At 46.1% G+C, this 21,541-nt stretch overlaps 1 protein-coding gene across 1 annotated transcript in view; it reads right to left on the reverse strand.

The window, feature by feature from the left end:
• The window catches only part of PTK2 (protein tyrosine kinase 2), a 341,550-nt gene that overhangs the window by 7,714 nt on the left and 312,295 nt on the right, over positions 1-21,541 (reverse strand). The window contains exons 28-30 of the mRNA XM_068238424.1: positions 21,297-21,359; positions 14,010-14,049; positions 11,684-11,790 (exon numbers count right to left, since the gene is read on the reverse strand). Coding sequence (XP_068094525.1) covers positions 11,684-11,790; positions 14,010-14,049; positions 21,297-21,359 — 210 coding nt within the window. The remainder of the gene's footprint in view (positions 1-11,683; positions 11,791-14,009; positions 14,050-21,296; positions 21,360-21,541) is intronic.

Consider the following 21,541-nt stretch of genomic DNA (forward strand, 5'->3'; position numbering starts at 1 on the left):
GCTGACATTAAAGCACCTAATCAAAGAATACAGAAGGACATACATTAGCATGGATTTCACTAAGGTATCAGGTTAATTTTATTCTTTTTTGCGAACTGCGAGCCACAACAATACAAATGCCCCTCCCCCCACCCACTGAAAGTTGTAGTTCATACACTAGTTTCCTGCAGCTGAGGGGATTCTGCGTTGGGATAGGAAGGACACTGTCTGAATAATCTGCACTGTGTGTAACACCTGAAAACAGGGTGGCCATGAATTCTGGCCTAGCTGAAGAGTATCGGGACACACGAGTGCTGCTGTCACCTTACCTCAGCCATCAGGAAGATGCAGGGTACAGAGCTGGGGGTCTGATTGGTTACTGAGTGGCCGTCTGATACTGGGGCCTCTCATGGGGTGCTGCTACGAGGTGGCCATGATGCTGAAGTCTGTGGGCCAGATTTATCAAAGCATCAAAGCATTACTGACAGTTTTTTTTCTTCTTAAACTGTTCTAACCAGCAGAGGAACTGTTCTGAATCATAGTAAGAAACTTCTCAAATCCTACTTGATACCGGCAGTTTAGCGTGAATTTCAAGAGCTGCACCACAGTTAAGAAAAGTGCAAATCCATCCCTAAACTGTCGCAGATTAAGAAGTGCTTAACAGCACTTCTACAGATAGTGCAGCATGCAGGCTAGACATGATTTTGTGAAGTGCTCCTCCCCCCAGCTGCCAGGAGTCCTGTGAAGCGGTTCTGTGCTTAACCCTTTCAGTGCTGGGCATTGATGCAATACAGCAGATGTACAGCAATTCCCCTTACACACTGCACTGCCTGAGAAGCCTTCCTAACTCCTCCTATTCCTAACAGTGTAAGAAGGAATGTGCACTATTTAGTGATTTCTTAAGATAACTGAGACAATTCTGCACGGATTTCTAAAAACCTACCAATATTTTGTCTCAGACAGTCGTGATAAATGTCCCCTTGTGACTGAATGCTGTTACTAAGTGGCTGACTTTAATTGGGGTCGGTCATTCTTCACTTCAGGCTGGACACGCCCACTTCGCGCTGTGGCCTTGTCACCGCCTCCTTCCAATTGCCCTCAGCCCCATTACTTTCCATGGGGCGCAGTTTTAGTTCTTCCCCTAGGTGCCATTTTGCCTACATATGCCACTGTTGCCTGGCTGTTCAGGCCCATAGGAGAGCTTAAAGGGATACTGTAGGGGGGGGGGGTCAGGGGAAAATGAGTTGAAGTTACCCGGGGCTTCTAATGGTCCCCCGCAGACGTCCTGTTCACTTCTGGAATTTCAGAATTTATAGTCTAAAAACCACTGCGCCTGCGTTGCCGTGTCCTCGCTCCCGCTGACGTCACCAGGAGGATCGTACTGCGCAGGTGCAGACTGTACTGGGCCTGCGCAGTATGCTCCTAGTGACATCAGCGGGCGCGAGGACATGGCAACGCAGGCGCAGTCGTTTTCAGACTTTAAAGTCTGAAATTCCAGAAGTGAACCGGAGGCGGGGCCGGAGCATCGGCGAGTGGCTGCGCGGGCACAGGATGTATGTGGGGGACCATTAGAAGCCCCGGGTAAGTTTAACTCATTTTCCCCCCGACCCCCCTACAGTATTCCTTTAATAACTAACATACGGGATCATTCCATTTTAGGAATGAGCACTGTACAGACACTCTGTTCAGCTCTATGGAGAGGGATAGGGGATGAATGATAACAGAGGAAAACCGTTATGATATAGTTGTCTAGCACAGCAGATCATAGCCAATTGTCTCAGCAGACAAAATCGTAGCGTCCATGCGTAGCGTATTAAGGATCCTAAATCCTTAGCCTGGGACAAGCATGCAGATCAGGGAATCTGGCCCTCCTGATGAATATTACCAGAGGGAAGGGGATCAGCAGTACAGCCAGGTAATGAGCTTTATTTAGGTTGTCAGTAGAGATGGCCAATCAGAATCTAACAAGTCAGACTTGCATGCAAATTGCATGCAGCTTGGAACTGGGCCAATGAAACGCACTTCCTGTTAACGCTGATTGGCCCAATTCCAAGCTGCATGGGATTTGTATTGCATCTGACCATCTCTAGTTGTCAGCACTAGCAGCCTCCATATTTCCCTTATAAAGCCCGTCTGTGGTGGAGCATTTAAGGAGCCCATTATCAATACAATTTTTCCTTCAGATTCGATCTTTCAACACTTTTTATGATCAAATTGTACAAAAAACTGCGTCGGAAATCGATGTGATACAATTCTTTGGTGAATTAAAAAAAGGAAAAATAATGGATCTGAAAGTTGGATTTTATGATTGAATCAGAATGTGAAACTTTCTTAAATCGCTCTCATTCCGCCGTCCTCAGCCTTCTCAGTCTTCAGTACCGGGTCCTGTTACTTCGGCCAGCCGCGGCCAGTCTGCACAAGAGAAGTGCGCCCTCTGCGTATCTAGAGGACGTAGAGGGCGCACTTCTCTTGAGCAGACTGGCCGAAGTTACGGGACCCCGTACAGAAGACAAAGTCGTCTGAGGATGGCGGCGTGAGAGCGATCCGTGCGGATGGGGCTGGAGGAAGCCCCAGGTATGTATAACACTTATTATAGTCTCTGGTTAACTGTCGGGCATGAAATAAAAAATAAATTCTTTATTTTTATCTGGTAAACAAGTAATACGGATGCTAACCAGGCAATCCAAAAGTTAAAATCGCTATTACTTTTCTTGTTTATAAATGATCATTCCCCAGTTTACCTGACTCTTATTTGGTACGTTGCCGCACAAAGGAAGTTGCAGGGCATGCTGGGTTGTCCTTTTTTGCTTCTGTACATTAGTTAAGTCAGAGGGGAAATAAAGAAGCAAAAAAAGACAACCCAGCATGCCCTGCAACTTCCTTTGTGCGGCAACGTACCAAATAAGAGTCAGGTAAACTGGGGAATGATCATTTATAAACAAGAAAAGTAATAGTGATTTTAACGTTTGGATTGCCTGGTTAGCATCCTTATTACTTGTTTACCAGATAAAAATAAGGAATGGATTTCTGATTTTATGCCCGAAAGTTACACTTTAAGAGACCATTGTCCAAGCTTCCAGCAAACTGTTCTTTTCTAAGATTCCGAGTATCCAGCCGCCAGGAAAGCTGTGGATGATGTCTTACTGGACAGGCCCCGAGGCCGGTGAAGATCCCGGCTTATGTGGGATTGGGGAAGGCATGTGAGCAATGCGCTGGATTTGGCAGTGGGGTTATACAGTATGTTGCTTGGATACTCAGCTTTGCGTTGCTAAGGCCTCTTTCAAGTAAACAACTGAACGTCGCTTACTGCAGAGTTCAGACACCGTTCTTCCATCCATCTAGTGCCTGGTGGCTGTTACTGATGGCATCATTCATAACCCCGTATGTAGGTGTATGACATGCGATGCGGTCACCAGGCAGCAAGACCCTGCCCCTGGTTAAGTCTGCATGCAGCCATCCCCGTCCTTAGATGATCCTCCAGGGGACAGTTGCCTCTCCGCTGCCTGTACTGGGCACTAGCGAGCAGCTGACTGTGTGCAGAGGTCTGACACTGGCTTTTAGCTGAACACCTCTATACTGAAGGACTGAAGCTGCATCCCAGACACCAGTAAGTGCAGCTACTGATACAGCGTCTCTCTGCACCGCAGACACCAGTAAGTGCAGCTACTGATACAGCGTCTCTCTGCACCGCCACCCAACGACAGGGCCCAAAACATCAGAGAACTCGAGTTTTCACATTTTAATAAGTAAAATTGCCGGAGCTTCAGCAAGTCAACTTGATAAAAACAGTTCTACAAATTCCTTAAAGGACAACTGAAGTGATAAGAATATGGAGGCTGCAATATTTATTTCCTTATTATAATTTAGTATTTATATAGTGCCGACATATTACGCAGCGCTGTACAGAGTATATTGTTCTGTCAGTTAACTGTGCCTCAGAGGGGCTCACAATCTAGTCCCTACCATTAGTCATATGTCTATGTATGTATCGTGGTCTAGGCCAGTGATGGCAAACCTTGGCACTCCAGCTGTGACCAAACTACAAATCCCATCATGCCTCTGCCTCCCCGAGTTATGCTTAGAGCTGTCAGAGTATTGCAATACCTGATGGGACTTGTAGTTCCACCACAGCTGGAGTGCCAAGGTTTGCCATCACTGGTCTAGGGCCAATTTAGAGGGAAGCCAGCACTGCAAGGCGAGAGCACTAACCACTACGCCACCATACTTATAAACCATACCAGTTACCTGGCAGTAATGCTGATCTATCTGGCTGTAGTAGTATCTAAATCACACACCTGAAACAAGCATGCAGCTAATCCAGTTACACTTCAGTCAGACCACCTGATCTGCATGCTTTGTTCAGGGTCTACTGAATGTAAGTCCGGAGGGTAGAGGCCCATAATATTTAACATGACGGTAGGTGGGATCGACAACTAAGGATTTAGCAATATTTTTCAAGGACAACTGAAGTCAGAAGGATATGGAGGCTGCCATATTTATTTCCTTTTAAAGTGTACCTGTAAGGAAAAAAGTGCCCTATTAAGACACTTACCTCAGTAGAGAGAAACCTTGAACCCCCCCCCCCCCACTGATCTAGCGCTGGGGCCCCCTAGAACTTCGTTAACAAGGGCTTGTCGAGAGGTATGCGGCTCCCGTCTGTAAACAAGCATAGCTGCACTGTGCAGGGGCTTTTTCTGCAGAGTCCAGGTGGCTCCGTGCTACCGACCAGGTGTGAGGTGTGGCCCTGCTTGCTCACTGATGTGCAGATGCAACAGATCCCAGCAATAGATCTCGAAGAGGATGTGGGAAGCCTTACTTAGGTAAGTTTAAACAATACCAGTTGCGTGGCAGTACTGCTTGTCTTCCAAGCATCAGTAGCGTCTGAAACACACACCTTAAGGCGCGGAAGCACGCCGACAGACTGTACACACAGGAAAACTGTCGCTAGAACGGCCGCCCCGTGGTCGGGTCTGACGACCCATCGTTTAAAGGCACGTACACATGCCGGATTCCAGTAAACAAGCATGCAGTTAATCCAGTCTGATTTCAGTCAGAGCACCTGATCTGCATGCTTGTTCAGGGGCTGTGGCTAAAAGTATTAGAGGCAGAGGATCAGCAGGACAGCCAGGCAATATGCATTGTTTAAAGGCAAATAAATATGGCATCCTCTATGTCCCTCTTGCTTCAGGCGTTCTTTAATAAACCCGAGTGCTGCGGCTGAGTCACTCAAGGGCTGGGACGAGACAATAAAATAAAATCCTGAAGTCCTATTCTAATTACATTAACGATCACATGATCACAGTCAGTGCGCAGTCTTCAGGATAGGATGACAATATGGAGGCAGAATGGCTAAGTAACCACAATACTGTTAGCGCGTTGCTAGGCAACATTTCACGGACACCCTATAACAGCCAATGAGGATGGTAAAAAGTGGCAAGACAAGACACATGACAGGTGCTTACCCTCCAAGGCTAAATTCGAGCAGGGTGAGGGAAGGGTTAAAGAATTTTACCAAAAGCCAAATAAAAGAGAAAAAAAAGGAAAAAATTAATAAATGCAGCTGAGCAAAACATGCAGAACAAATTGAAAATAAATAAACAGCATATATATAAATGAGCATTATCCCAGTCATGCGGGGGTGGGGGTGGGGGGCAGCGCCCTCCGGACATGCACGCGGCACATGCAGAGATAAGGACATGCAGAGCTCAATGCGAATAAAACGTTATATGTAGGGGAACACAGAGGTTATGCTTCAGATATCTGCTGCTTAATGTACAGTGTATGTGACGGTGAATGCATCAGAGCCCAGGAATGTGCCAGGAGGAGCTGTGTGAACCAATCAACATCATTGTAGGAGGAGCTGTGTGCACCAATCAGCATCACTGTAGGAGGAGCTGTGTGAACCAATCAGCATCACAGTAGGAGGAGCGGTTTGCACCAGTTAGCATAATTGTAGGAGGAGCTATATGCACCAATTAGCGTTACTGTAAGAGGAGCTATGTGCACCAATCGGCATAATTGTAGGAGGAGCTGTGTGCACCAATCGGCATTTGTGTAGGAGGAGCTGTGTGCACCAATCAGCATTACTGTAGGAGGAGCTGTGTGCACCAATCGGCATTTGTGTAGGAGGAGCTGTGTGCACCAATCGGCATTTGTGTAGGAGGAGCTGTGTGCACCAATCGGCATTTGTGTAGGAGGAGCTGTGTGCACCAATCGGCATTTGTGTAGGAGGAGCTGTGTGCACCAATCGGCATTTGTGTAGGAGGAGCTGTGTGCACCAATCGGCATTTGTGTAGGAGGAGCTGTGTGCACCAATCGGCATTTGTGTAGGAGGAGCTGTGTGCACCAATCGGCATTTGTGTAGGAGGAGCTGTGTGCACCAATCGGCATTTGTGTAGGAGGAGCTGTGTGCACCAATCGGCATTTGTGTAGGAGGAGCTGTGTGCACCAATCGGCATTTGTGTAGGAGGAGCTGTGTGCACCAATCGGCATTTGTGTAGGTGGAGCTGTGTGCACCAATCGGCATTTGTGTAGGAGGAGCTGTGTGCACCAATCGGCATTTGTGTAGGTGGAGCTGTGTGCACCAATCGGCATTTGTGTAGGAGCAGCTGTGTGCACCAATCGGTATTAGGGTCCATTCACACTAGAAATCGATAAACACTAACGCAAATGCTGAGCGATTTTTCACTGTATAGAAAGCTTTTTTTCAGCGATTAGTGTTTTGTGATTTCTAGTTCAATTTAGCCTGGAGAATCGCTCCAGAAAACGCTGCAGGCAACACGTTTGCGTTTCAGCAAATTGCAAATCGCTTTGATGAGAACACTTCCATACACATTCATTGTACACACGTTTTTCAAACGCTAGCGATTTTCAGCATGCTGAAATCGCTCTGAAAACGCACAAGTGTGAATGGGCCCTTACTATAGGACTATAGTATACTATAGCTGTGTGCACCAATCAGCATTACTGTAGGAGGAGCTGTGTGCACCACTCAGCATTACTGTAGGAGGAGCTGTGTGCACCAATCAGCAATACTGCAGGAGGAGCTGTGTGCACCAATCGGCATTATTGTAGGAGGAGCTATGTGCACCAATAAGCATTACTGCAGGAGGAAGCAAACTAGGCTTTTGTCAAAGAAGAAGAGGGAAACAGACTGTTTGCCAAGACTCAATAAATACCCTTTCCAATATGCCCGCTGTCCCCGCTGTTCTGCAGGTTGGTAGCACCTCTGCCCTGCCCTGGTGACTTCCTGCCAGCGGACAGCTATGCCTGCTCTGTCCCCGCTGCAGGTTGGTAGCACCTCCGCCCTGGTGACTTCCTGCCAGAAGATAGCTATGCCTGCTCTGTCCCCGCTGCAGGTTGGTGGCACCTCTGCCCTGGTGACTTCCTGCAGTGGACAGCTATGCTTGCTCTGTCCCCACTCTGTAGGTTGGTGGTACCTCTGCCCTGGTGACTTCCTGCCAGCAGACAGCTGTCCCCGCTTCAGGTTGGTGGCACCACTGCCCTGCCAGGATTCTCTCACAGATAAAGCTGCCGTGTATAGTCAGTGCTCAGGCGACTCCCACTAAAGTGGGGAGGAAAAACCTTCTAAGCAGAGTGCTTTCCATGGAAAATCTCTGACATCCGAGCAGCCTGTGTACCTCCGCAACTGCTAGCAGCCCCGCTTCTCTGCCAATCCCCACAATACGGCTATTAATGGTTTATTTCTGGAGCAGCTGCTGTGGCTTAATTGCAGCATCTGAATTCCACAGCTGGTTATGGCCATTGCAATCCCAGCAGATAAAGGTTGTGTGTTAGCAGGGTTCTTCTCTTCCCACAGAGTTGGAGGTGACATGTTATGAGCAGTATAGTTACCTGATCTGAGGGACCGTTCCTTTATATACTCTCTTTAGTGTCACATGTCTGAAAATTATGTCACATGACCATAGGGTAGTAAATATAAAAAGTACTCAGGATGGGCCGTAAGCTACATACCAGAAGCAGGACACAATCTGGAGCTCAGCCAAACTTTGGATGAAATCTTTAATATGCCATGCTACCCCTTCACCATTTAAAAGGACACCAGAGGTGAAAAAAGTGAGATAAACAAATGTATCTATCCTCCTCCTAAAAATGACTTTTTTAGTTATCCCACAGTTTTATTTTAGATTTGAATCTAATTTTTAAGTTTTTACTGTTCATGGCCTTTTCTCAATGACACATTCACTGAAGTGTGCCAGAGCTAAAATCTATGAACTATTGGCCCTTTTTATCTCTAATACTCTAATGGTCTGAGATTTTGGGGTTCTCATAAGCTGTAAGCCAAAATCATCAAAATGATTACAAAGAAAGGCTGGAAATATCTCGCTTTGCACGTAATGAGTCTATTTCGCATCTTAGTTTCACCTTTTAAGTTGAATTACTGAAATAAATGGACTTTTGCACGATATTCCAATTTTTCTAGTTTCACCTATATGTGAGAGGGGTCAGAGCGCCGAGTACACTGGGGTCCTCCTGTGCATTGTGGTATGGCGGTCCCAGGACAACACAAGATGATCCAACTTATTACAGCTGACTCCATCATCTGTTTCTTCTATTGTGAGTTGGGGCTGGATCAGTGTATGGCCATAGGTGGGGCGCTCCTGTGCTGATATACTATACTTTTGTGTGAGCTACTGGACATTTCCAGAGTTTGTATCTGTTGGTGACTTATCGAGGCCTACCTCAACTCAACACTGCCCTAACCCTCTCTGCCAAGAACTTCTTGATGCACCCCCTCCTCCCTCTAGATCAGGCATGGGCAAACTTGGCCCTCCAGCTGTTAAGTCCCACAATGCATTGCAGGAGTCTGACAACCACAGTCATGACTCAAAGGCAAATGCATTGTGGGACTTGTAGTTCCGTAACAGCTGGAGGGCCAAGTTTGCCCATGCCTGGTCTAGATTGTAAGCCTTTGGCAGGGCCCTCTTCCCTTGTGTATCATACATGACTGTGTGCACTTTACCTAGAATTATGGAACTTGTATTTTACCACTCCAGTGTATGATCTGGCATTGTACTACTGTCTGCATTGTGCTGTGTATCTTACTGCTTATTACCTGTATTGTTGTATCTATTGCTTATTACATGTATTGTGCGGTCACCCCTGTTATTATTGTCTGTAATCCTATTCATTGTACAGCGCTGCGTAATATGTTGGCGCTATATAAAGCCAATAAATAATAGTAACACGTCTAATCCATGTCAGTTTACTGATAAAATAAGTTATTGGGCGCCGCTGTAAATGTGTGTTGAGGTGGTGGGTTAGAGCAGGACTGAAGGAGGCATAGTGCTGTACCACAATGTGCCCATTAACAGTACAATTCTGTGGACGATCGATATTTACCGATCACCACGGTAATCGATTGGTCATGCCCATTAGTAGCCGAAATCCTGCTAACCACCCAATCAGATCAATTTCATTAACCGGATTGAATTGGCTAGCAGGAACTCAGCCTATAATGGGCAGGACCAATTGTTTCCGATTGATTACTACTGCGATGGGAAACAATCGATTGGCAGAGGAATCTTACCACTAATGGGCACCTTTAGCGGGAGCAGAGGATCAATCTGACATTTCTGCTGGGATATGGCTGAGACAGAGTGGAACGAGCAGGTGCATTGATCCCTACTACCCAGTGACATTCTGATCAGTAAGTGATCAATTGCTTGTCAGCATCATCAACCTTGAGATGGCTGTCTAAAGTGACCATGTAGTAATGGGCACATGGACAAGACAGGCAATTCGCGATTTGGGCGCCCCCCATAGGCCGTAATGTGTATTACGGCTATAGCAGCCCTCGCTGAGTAATTTGAGCACTGGTTATAGCCGGAACCCAAATTACAATAAAAAATGGCGTAACTCGAATGCCAGCAATAGCTGCAGACTTAACTATGTGCGGGAGAAATAAGCTAGGTTATCAGTAGAGGAATAGCTTGCAGAATAGGCATGGGAATAGCTAGAGTGGGATGAGCAGTCTTCTGCCTTCACCCTGTGCTGTTTTTACATGTATCACATATGGAGACTGACACATATAGTTCCTTTTAAATAGCGCAAATTGTTTGGCTTTTCTGCTGATCCCCTGCCTCCAATACTTTTAAGCCATAAACCTGCAAAGTGTAAGCAGATCAGATGCTCTGACTACAGTCTGACCCACACAACCGGGGTGTAGTTTAGACATCAGAGAAACAGGAAAACTCAGCAAGACAGCATGGCAATTGGCATTGTTCTAATAATATGTCACTCCATATGCATTACTACAACGTCGTATTAAATCAGAGGCCGTTGCCCCACTCTTAACACAACCTCTCCATAGACCACACGGTCATTTCTCTCCCATGAAGTACCTCCTCCTTCGGGACTTCTCTCACCCTCCATACACAGTAGGGAGTGATTATACCAGCCTTTCTCAACCCTTTTAGCCTGAAGGAACCCTGCAAATACTTTTTGGATCCCCAAGGAACCCCTGGCATGGTCTTTAACCCTCTGGGGGATAATCCCGAGCTGAGCTCGGGGTAAGCCGCCACAGAGGATTTCTCAGGCCCTGGTGGGCCGATTTGCATAATTTTTTTTTGTTGCACGCAGCTAGCACTTTGCTAGCTGCGTGTATATACCGATCGCCGCCGCTCCGCGCTGATTCGCCGCTCCCCCCCCCCCCCCCCAAGACCCCGTGCGCAGCCTGGCCAATCAGTGCCAGGCAGCGCTGAGGGGTGGATCAAGACTCCCTCTGACGTCACGACGTCGTTGACGTCATCCCGATCGTCGCCATGGCGACGGAGGAAGCCAAACAGGAAATCCCGTTCTGAACGGGATTTCCTGATTGCTTTGATTGCCGGAGGCGATCGGAGGGGGTGGGGGGATGTGGCTGTTTATGCCACTATCCCTTATTACAGTGCCCTTTATTACAAATTCTAATGCTTTTAATTAATGTGCTCATTATGATTCTGACCCCCAATTTAGTGCTTCTTTTTACAGTACTCCCTTTTATAGTGTGCTCTCTATCATACCTCTCCCAACCCCCAGGATGGGGGAGAAATGTCAGGGAACCCCTGCAGAGTACTCAAGGAACCCTGGTTGAGAAAGCCTGGATGAGACCAACCCAATGCATCCATGCCGAATCTAAACATTGAGCCAAGCTATGCCTATTGGTTTCACTGTAAACCTATCCTATATAATAATAAGCAACTGTCCCTGTGTAGCTGGGTCCATGCTTTTTGCTACTACGCATGTGCACAGCACGGACCCAGCCTCACACAGACAGGAGGACGGGCATGGGCGGGTGTGTGAGGGCGGCCGAGTGTACACGGCGGGTACGCGCATGTGTACTGACAGGCGGCAGTGAATTTTTCAACGGGCTTAGGTCTGCTAGTTATGAACTGTGATGTCAGAATACCCTTGGCAACAGAGCAGCCATACTGTTCTTCATATAAGTCTAAAATAAAATTCATAGAAACAGGAAAACCAAAGACAATAACACCAGGGATAAAAAAACAAGAACTGTCCATCTACTGACATACGGTAACTCATTAGTTGCATCATCATCAGCATTTCATGAAACATACTAACATTGCACATCCTAAGAAAAGTCACATGATACATAGGTGGGGATTCCGTGGGTGGACACAATTCCCGCTCACACAGTAACATAAATATACAACTCACACAAGTGTGGCCGTGTGTCGCCTACCTTCACACCCTCGTTGTAGCTGTCCGCAGGGCTGTTTATGCAGACCAGGTTACTGACGTGACTGGGGGCTCCCGGCCGCGGGGGCTTCTTTGGTGGTGCAGAGTGATCTGGAGAAACAACAACACTGCACTAAGAAAAAATCTCAAAAGCGGACCTGAACTCAGAACTTACTCTCTGCTCTAAAAGATAAGCAGCAGCATAACAACATTAAAATAAAAATATTTCTTTGTTACAGCTGATAGAAATCCTGCAATAAATCTGCAGTGTGCCTACTTCCTCCTTTCATGAAAGCAGACATATTGTTAACATCATGTGTTTGCAAATTAGCTGCTCTCAGGAGATTCCTGAGCTGACACAGCTGAGAGATCAAATTACACTTGTGCTTAGTCACAGATGTGGGGGAATTAGACAGGCTAAACTCTCTAAATCCATACAGGGTGGATTTCTCAGTTTTCCTTATATCTTGTTTAAAAGTTCAGGTCCACTTTAAAGGCCAACTAAATGCAAAACTAAACAACGCAGATTTAAAAAAAAGACACAGTTGGTACAGATACAAGATGGAGGCAGTGGACAGGAAGTGGTAAGGACACAGCTAGTAAAGATACAAGATGGAGACAGTGGACAGGAAGTGGTGAAGACATGGTTGGTACAGATACAAGATGGAGACAGTGGACAGGAAGTGGTAAGGACACAGTTGGTTCATATACAAGATGGAGACAGTGGACAGGAAGTGGTAAGGACACAGCTAGCGCAGATACAAGATGGAGACAGTGGACAGGAAGTGGTAAGGATCCAGCTAGCACAGATAAAAGATGGAGACAGGGGACAGGAAGTGGTAAGGACACAGTTGGTTCATATACAAGATGGAGGCAGTGGACAGGAAGTGGTAAGGACACAGCTAGCACAGATACAAGATGGAGACAGGGGACAGGAAGTGGTGAAGACACGGTTGGTACAGATACAAGATGGAGACAGGGGACAGGAAGTGGTAAGGACACAGCTAGTACAGATACAAGATGGAGACAGGGGACAGGAAGTGGTAAGGACACAGCTAGCACAGATACAAGATGGAGACAGTGGACAGGAAGTGGTGAAGACACGGTTGGTACAGATACAAGATGGAGACAGTGGACAGGAAGTGGTGAAGACACGGTTGGTACAGATACAAGATGGGGGCAGTGGACAGGAAGTGGTAAGGACACAGTTGGTTCATATACAAGATGGAGGCAGTGGACAGGAAGTGGTAAGGACCCAGCTAGCGCAGATACAAGATGGAGACAGTGGACAGGAAGTGGTAAGGACACAGTTGGTTCAGATACAAGATGGAGGCAGTGGACAGGAAGTGGTAAGGACACAGCTAGCACAGATACAAGATGGAGACAGTGGGCAGGAAGTGGTGAAGACACGGTTGGTACAGATACAAGATGGAGACAGTGGACAGGAAGTGGTGAAGACACGGTTGGTATAGATACAAGATGGGGGCAGTGGACAGGAAGTGGTGAAGACACGGTTGGTACAAATACAAGATGGAGTCAGTGGACAGGAAGTGGTGAAGACACAGTTGGTACAAATACAAGATGGAGACACTGGACAGGAAGTGGTAAAGACACAGTTGGTACAAATACAAGATGGAGACAGTGGACAGGAAGTGGTGGAGACACGGTTGGTACAGATACAAGATGGAGGCAGTGGACAGGAAGCGGTGAAGACACGGTTGGTACAAATACAAGATGGAGGCAGTGGACAGGAAGCGGTGAAGACACGGTTGGTACAGATACAAGATGGAGACAGGGGACAGGAAGTGGTGAAGACACGGTTGGTACAAATACAAGATGGAGGCAGTGGACAGGAAGTGGTGAAGACACAGCTGGTACAGATGCAAGATGGGGGCAGTGGACAGAAAGTGGTAAAGACACAGTTGGTACAAATACAAGATGGAGACAGTGGACAGGAAGTGGTGGAGACACGGTTGGTACAGATACAAGATGGAGGCAGTGGACAGGAAGCGGTGAAGACCCGGTTGGTACAGATACAAGATGGAGGCAATGGACAGGAAGTGGTGAAGACACAGCTGGTACAGATACAAGATGGAGGCAGTGGACAGGAAGTGGTGGAGACACGGTTGGTACAGATACAAGATGGAGGCAGTGGGCAGGAAGTGGTGAAGACACAGCTGGTACAGATGCAAGATGGAGGCAGTGGACAGGAAGTGGTGGAGACACGGTTGGTACAGATACAAGATGGAGGCAGTGGGCAGGAAGTGGTGGAGACACGGCCAGTAGGGGGATGTGACCAGCGGTGTGAACGGGCGTGGACCATTTCTCACCTGGCTTCCCGACGGGCTGATAGATGTGCTGATTGCCGACCTGCGAAGATAAGAAGCCATTAGACCGTCAGAGTTCTGGATCGGGAAAAGCTACATGTGCACAAAATTACATCTTATGTCGCAACAGCAAACTGCCAGCCAAATAAACTTCCAAACAGCTTCATATCTCAGAGGCTGAAGGCACAAAACAGAACTAGCTGTACCGGCATGTACTGGCATTTACCCTCACGTCAATCTCTGAACACCTGGGGTCCCCGAGGGAAGCACCATTTTGGGTGCAGATTTGGCACATTTCTGGCAAGGGACATAGTTTTGGGGCGGAAGTGAGCTTAACGTTTCACCTGTGGATTCAGTTTAACTTTTCATTCGAGGGTTAGTGGTTTAAGTATGGTAGCTTAGTTTTATTGGCAAGTATTGATAGGCTTAAGGCTCTGCAGTCCATGCCAGTTTTGAGTTTTGCATGTTGCAACCCCTTTTAATTTCAGATTTCTTTGTATTGAGCTGCAGATAGGAGAACTGGGAAAAAAACCCAGAATCTGTGAAATTTAGCAGAAGCATTCTCAGTAATTACCCGCCAGGGCAGTGACCCCCAGGCGTCTCCCTTCTATCTGTGTTGTTTACATTTATCACTGGATTTTTATTCAGCCTCCGCGCTGGAAGTATGCAGTGTGATCCTGTAATAATGTGCTTTGGCCGAGGCAGTGACAAGATCAGTGATGCAGGAGGAACTTATGCTGGGACTGGGAGGAAAGGAAGGGGGGGGGGGTGTCAGGGTTCTGGAATTTTGCTGTCTTATCTAAACTTCATACTCATCCAAGTTCCCTTTCATGGTCTTCCAACCACAGTCGTGCCGAGAGGTCTCCCTCAGCCGCGTTCTCGTCTCGGGAATCGTGAGGTCGAGGATTTCACGGGACGGGAATGGAATTTGGAGCGCAGCAAAATATTTGTCTGTCACTATGCTTTTAAGAGAGGCTTTAAAATGTGGACTGCTTTATCTGGCTCAGCCGCATGTTTACTGTCACTGGGGCGAGGATACTCCAGCTTCTAGAGAGGCAGACCAGGAGCTAAAAACACACATACACACACACACACACACACACACACACCTGTCCTTAGAAGCTACACACACGTCCAGATCTGCTGGAATGCAATTATGTGTCAGCTTGTAACTAGTACAGAGCCATAATAATCCAACATGCATACAGACTGTTTCGGATTGGTTGATCCTCATCACTGCATGGCATGGATTAATTGGCTCTATGGAGTAAGACTTTAAAAACTCAGACGTACAGACCAACCAACAAGCTCATGGTGAACCAGAACTCATTGGAGTGGTGGCTGGATAGTGTACTGGTTAAGGGCTCAGCCTCTGACACAGGAGACCAGGGTTCGAATCTCGGCTCCTCCTGTTCAGTGAGCCAGCACCTAGTCAGTAGGAGACCTTGGGCAAGACTCCTTAACACTGCTACTGCCTATAGAGCGCGTCCTAGTGGCTGCAGCTCTGGCGCTTTGAGTCCGCCAGGAGAAAATGTTCGGTGTTTGAGTGTGTATAGCATTGTGGGAGACATCTCGGAGCTCACTCCAACCTGAATTATCACAAATTCTGTTTTAAGAAAGCAAACTTTTGTTTTCCTTAGTATTTTAGTAAGGAGGCTTTTTGGACCATTGTAGCCCCTTACACACTCCAATGAGTTCTGGGTCACCATGAGCTTGCTGGTTAGTCTGTACCTCTGCGTGGGCGGCCGAGGCCTAGCACCTGCTTTTGAAGGGGTGGGCCTTTTAGCTAGTAACAAATAAAGGCTTGAAATATCTTGCTTTGCATGTAATGAGTTTATTTCATATATCAGGTTTACCTTTTAAAGAGGAACGAAGAAGATAATTTAATAAAAAAGTGCTTCCTTTTACAATAATTATGTATAAAAGATTCAGTCTGTGTTTGCCCATTGTAAAAGCTTTCCTCTCCCTGATTTACATTCTGACATTTATCACATGGTGACCATTTTACTGCTGGCAGGTGATGCCACTGGAAGGAGATGCTGCTTGCTTTCTTTGGCAGTTGGAAACAGCTGTTATTTCCCACAATGCAACAAGGTCCTGACACCACACTGTGGGAGGGGTTTTCACCACAATATCAGCCATGCAGAGCCCCCTGATGATTTATTTGAGAAAAGGAAAAGGTTTCTCATGGGAAAGGGGGCATCAGCTACTGATTGGGGTGAAGTTCAATTCTTGGTTACGGTTTCTCTTTAAGTTGAATTACTGAAATAAATTGACTTTAGCATGAGATTTTAATTTTTCGAGTTTCACCTGAAGTACTGCTGCCTGTAGAGTATGCTGGGACATGTAGTACTACCAATGAAAAGCATGCTAGGACATGCAGTAGAGCCGCCTGTAAGGCATGCTAGAACATGTAGTGCATTCAGCAATGTCAGTGCATATCGGTTACTGAATCTCATTAGAAATGTGAGCAGTGGCTGCAGAGTGCAGAGTTCATAACATCCACACTGTGGCACCTCTAAATTTCAAAGGAAACGGCAGCCAACACCCAGCAAACCACAGGCCAGCACAGCCCCAACCGCAAGATGAGGTTTTTGTAATAAGACAACTTGAAGAGGACCTGATGAGAGAGGAATACTGAGGCAGGGAAACGGCTGCTGCATTTCTAGTGACATTCCACCTTTCATAAACAAGAAATCCATCAGTTCATCTGCCAAATGTCATTTCCAGCTGTGTTCCCGGATCCTCAGCACTCAGTCCCTTCACCAGGATCCTAACAGTCTGTCAGGCTGGCTGCCGGCCACTCAGTTAGTGCAGGTGTGAAAAGCGGCTGACAGGACCTCCTGTTCTGTGCAGCGGATTTACTTGTGAAAGGAGAGAATACCCAGGCCATCCGTACTGAATGGAATTAATGTCCTGCCTGTTAGGCTGATCCTTGTCAGGGGTGTCTGACTCACATACCAGGAACTGCTGAGCCAGAGGAAGAATAGCTCATCTGCACACTGCGTCATTCAAACGCAGCTAGGGAGGTACGGTGGTGTAGTGGTTAGCACGCTCGCCTTACAGCGCTGGATCCCTGATTCAAATTCCAGCAATGGCACTATCTGCATGTAGTTTGCATGTTCTACCTGTGTTTGTGTGGGTTTCCTCCAGGCACTCTGGTTTCTTCCGATGTTCCCCCCCAAAAACCTATACAGATAAGTTTATTGGTTTTCCCCTAAAATTGGTCCAAGACTACGATGGACAGGATTATTAGACTGTGAGCTCCTCTGAGGACAGAGAACATGACTATGTAATGTTCTGCAGGAGATGTCAGTGCTATATAAATACACAATAATAATACGGTAGGACATTAGACTATGGTAGGGATTAGATTGTCAGCTCCTCTGAGAATAAATTAGTGACATGACTATGTACTCTGTAAAGTGCTGCAGAAGATGTCCATGCTATGTAAATACATAATATAATAATAATAATATGGTAGGACATTAGGCTATGACTATGGTAGGATTAGAGTGTGAGCTCCTCTGAGGACAGTCAGTGACATGACTATGTACTCTGTAATGTGCTGCAGAAGATGTCAGTGCTATATAAATACATAATAATAATATGGTAGGACATTAGACTATGACTATGGTAGGATTAGAGTGTGAGCTCCTCTGAGGACAGTCAGTGACATGACTATGTACTCTGTAAAGTGCTGCAGGAGATGTCAGTGCTATATAAATACATAATAATAATATGGTAGGACATTACACTATGACTATGGTAGGATTAGAGTGTGAGCTCCTCTGAGGACAGTCAGTGACATGACTATGTATTCTGTAAAGTGCTGCAGAAGATGTCAGTGCTATATAAATACATAATAATAATATGGTAGGACATTAGACTATGACTATGGTAGGATTAGATTGTGAGCTCATCTGAGGACAGTCAGTGACATGACTACGTACTCTGTAATGTGCTGCAGAAGATGTCAGTGCAAGTACATGCCAACACTGGGTAACATAAATGATCTGGTAAACCTGTACTGGATAATATTACAAAGTGTCTGCTCTGAGGCAGTAAAGTTTACAAACCTCACTTAAAGCACACCTGAAGTGAGAGGGAAATGGAGGCTGCCATATTTGTTTCCTTTTAAACAGTGCACATTGCCCGGCTGTCCTGCTGACCTCTAATACTTTTAGCCATAGACCCCGAACAAGCATGCCGATCAGGTTTTCTGACTGGATTAGCTGCATGCTTATTTCTGAGGTGTGATGCCAAAGAGATCGGGACAGCCAGGCAACTGATATTGTCTAAAAGGAAAGAAATGAGGCAACCACCCTTTGAGTCACATCAGGAGCATTGCTGGAAGCTTAAAGGGACACTGTAGGGGGTCGGGGGAAAATGAGTTGAAGTTACCCGAGGCTTCTAATGGTCCCCCACAGACATCCTGTGCCCACGCAGCCACTCCCCAATGCTCCGGCCCCGCCTCCGGTTCACTTCTGGAATTTCAGACTTCAAAGTCTGAAAACCACTGCGCCTGCGTTGTCATGTCCTCGCTCCCGCTGATGTCACCAGGAGCGCATGGCGCAGGCACAGACCATACTGGGCCTGCGCAGTACGCTCCTGGTGACATCAGCGGGATTGATGACACGGCAACGCAGGCGCAGTGGTTTTAAGACTTTAAAGTCAGACATTCCAGAAGTGAACCGGAGGCGGGGCCGGAGCATTGGGGAGTGGCTGCGTGGGCACAGGATGCCTGCGGGGACCATTAGAAGCCCCGGGTAACTTCAACTCATTTTCCCCCGACCCCGTACAGTGTCCCTTTAATAAGAGTTTGTGCTGTTACAGTGCAGCACACACAATATAAACTTCTAATCAAGGAAAACCTGAAATGATAAAGGCTTTTCTCTTAAATCCTCCAGCCCAGGAAGAGTTAAAAAAAACTTGAGTTATCTATGTAAAAGAGCTTCTCTGAGCACTCTGACCCAAGTTGGGTTGAAGACAGTCCTGTTTTCTGAAGTACTTATCTCAAGCTGTCTCTCATTGTTTCTTTGATGTATAAGGTTTTACTGCAGGAAAGTTCAAAGAGTCATTATTTCTACTTTGTTACAAAACTTTTTTTGCTACTGAAATTCTATTTAAAATCCGAACTACACGTACAATTCATTGTAAGTTTTTTTTGCCTTCAGGTTTTGCTTTAAGATGACCATATACTGTGGAGATATTTGGTAGATTCTTAGATCTCTCGATACTGACCAGATTAAATATCAATTGAAAGGCTGCCCTCCATCTTTGTGCCTTGTGGTGCAGTAGTAAGCCCTCCAACAACCACCGGCCCGCAGCTCCCCCACTGCGCTCATCGGATCAAGAAACGCCCATTTATATCAACATTCTGATTAAAAAGGCACTACTTTTTAATGGCGTTTCATTTCCTTTAAAGTGGACCTGAACTCGGAACTTCCTCTCTGCTCTAATAGATAAGCAACTGCATAATAACCTTTACAGAAAAACATTCTTGTTACAGCCGATACAAATCCTGCAATAAATCTGCAGTGTGTCTACTTCCTGCTTTCATGGAAGCAGAAATAGGGATAACATCATGTGTTTACAAATTAGCTGCTCTGCCCAGGCTGACAAGATTCCTGAGCTGACAGCTGAGAGATCGAATTACAGTGGTGATTAGACACAGATGAGGGGGAATTACACAGGCTAAACTCTCAAATACATACAGGGTGCATTTCTCTTTGTTTACTCTGTCCCATGCAAGAGTTCAGGTCCACTTTAATGTTTCCATAAAATCAAGCATTTAATCGTTAAAATGTCTACAGGCGTCCACTAATGGTACAATTTTTAACCAACGATCATATTACCAATAAGGTCATTCAGATTGGAAGAAAAGATTTTATTCAATTGATCTAAACCACTAAAGAATCCAACCTGTGATCAAATCGAAGCCAGTTCTGATCATATCCATGAAAAGACCAACCAGGCGGGACGACCGATTGGCCACATCAGCTTCTCTGGTTTCATACAATATGATCAGAATAGTCTGATTGAAAATGTAGTCGTTCAATAAAAATTGTCCTGTTAATGGGCACCTTAATAGTGTATGGTAGGCTTTAGAAGATCAGCAGACCCCCGGGGCCCAGACGCTCAATAAAGTAATTAATAATTGCGACTTGCATGAAAACTGAATGCAAATTGTAAGCAGTTTGGAACTAGACCAAAGACGCTTCCTGGCTACTTTAATTGGCCCCATTCCAAGCTGTATACGATTTGCGTTTAATTTGCATATTGATAATTATTGCTGAATTTTACAGAATCTGAAATGAGAGGGAGGCCTATTTATTTCACTTCAAAAGAGGACCTGATGAGGGGGGTTAGACAGGCTAAACTCTAAATACATACAGGGTGTATTTCTCAATGTTTTCCTTCTGCCCTGTTAAAGAGTTCAGGTCCACTCTAAACAATGCAAGTTGCTTAGCTGTCCAGCTGATCGCCTGCCTCTAATGCCTGGCACACACCATGCAATTTCCCGTCAGATTGAAAGATGAATCAATTTCCGAAAAGGCCTGATCTGAATTCCGATCATTTTTGTATAAAAGTGAACGGAAAATATAGCAAAAAAATGATTGGAAATTATCGATTCGACAGTCAACCTGATGGGCAATTGCATGGTGTGTAGCAGGCATAATACTTTTAGCCACAGCCCCTGAACAAGCATACAGATCAGGTGTTTCTGAGTGACATCTGACTAGATTAGCTGCATGCTTGTTTCAGGTGTGTGATTCAGCCACTACTGCAGCCAGAGAGATCAGCAAGGCAACCAGGCAACTGGTATTGTTTAAAAGGAAATAAATATGGCAGCCTCCTTATCCCTCTCACTTCAGGATCCCTTTAAATATCCCCCTCCTCTCCCATACTGCTGTATAATACAAGTAGAACAATCAGAAGAATTAATAGCATCTCATTAACTAGCCCTGCATTCTCTTCCCCTGTGCAGTGGTAGAATCCTAGCCTCCCCTTCCTGCTGAGGTCAGGTTACCGGGTCATCCTGTGCCACTAAAACCTGTACTAGTCTCACAACCCACAATGTACGCTCACTTCCTGTGCACCGGTACAACAACGCCTGATCCTACCTTTATCTCTAGCCTAAAGGCTTCTGTTCAGAGAGGTATTTAAGCTGTCTGTCGGCACGCAGTGTCTCCAGCGAACAGCTGTTACCCAGGCAAAGCGCACACATCCCAAAACATGTTTTTTTTCCACCCTTTAGAGGAAAAGTTTAGACAACAGGAGGCTTACCGGACACTGCAGGCTTCCGTCAGCATGCTCGATGCTTCCTCGAGAGAGCCTGACGTCTGGCTTCTGAAAATAAGCAAGAAAAATAAACATAAACCAGCGGACAAAAACTAAAAAAAGTACAACTTATACAAAAAGTTCTTCAAAAACATCTTCCTCGGTAAAAGCGGAAAGCTTGGGTTGTCCTCTCTTCTGCATCTCAGGTGGCAAAGCAAGAAGGACGAGATGCAAAGACTGAGATAAAAGTA

Source organism: Hyperolius riggenbachi, chromosome 5, assembly GCF_040937935.1.
Source record: "Hyperolius riggenbachi isolate aHypRig1 chromosome 5, aHypRig1.pri, whole genome shotgun sequence".
Taxonomy (NCBI): domain Eukaryota; kingdom Metazoa; phylum Chordata; class Amphibia; order Anura; family Hyperoliidae; genus Hyperolius; species Hyperolius riggenbachi.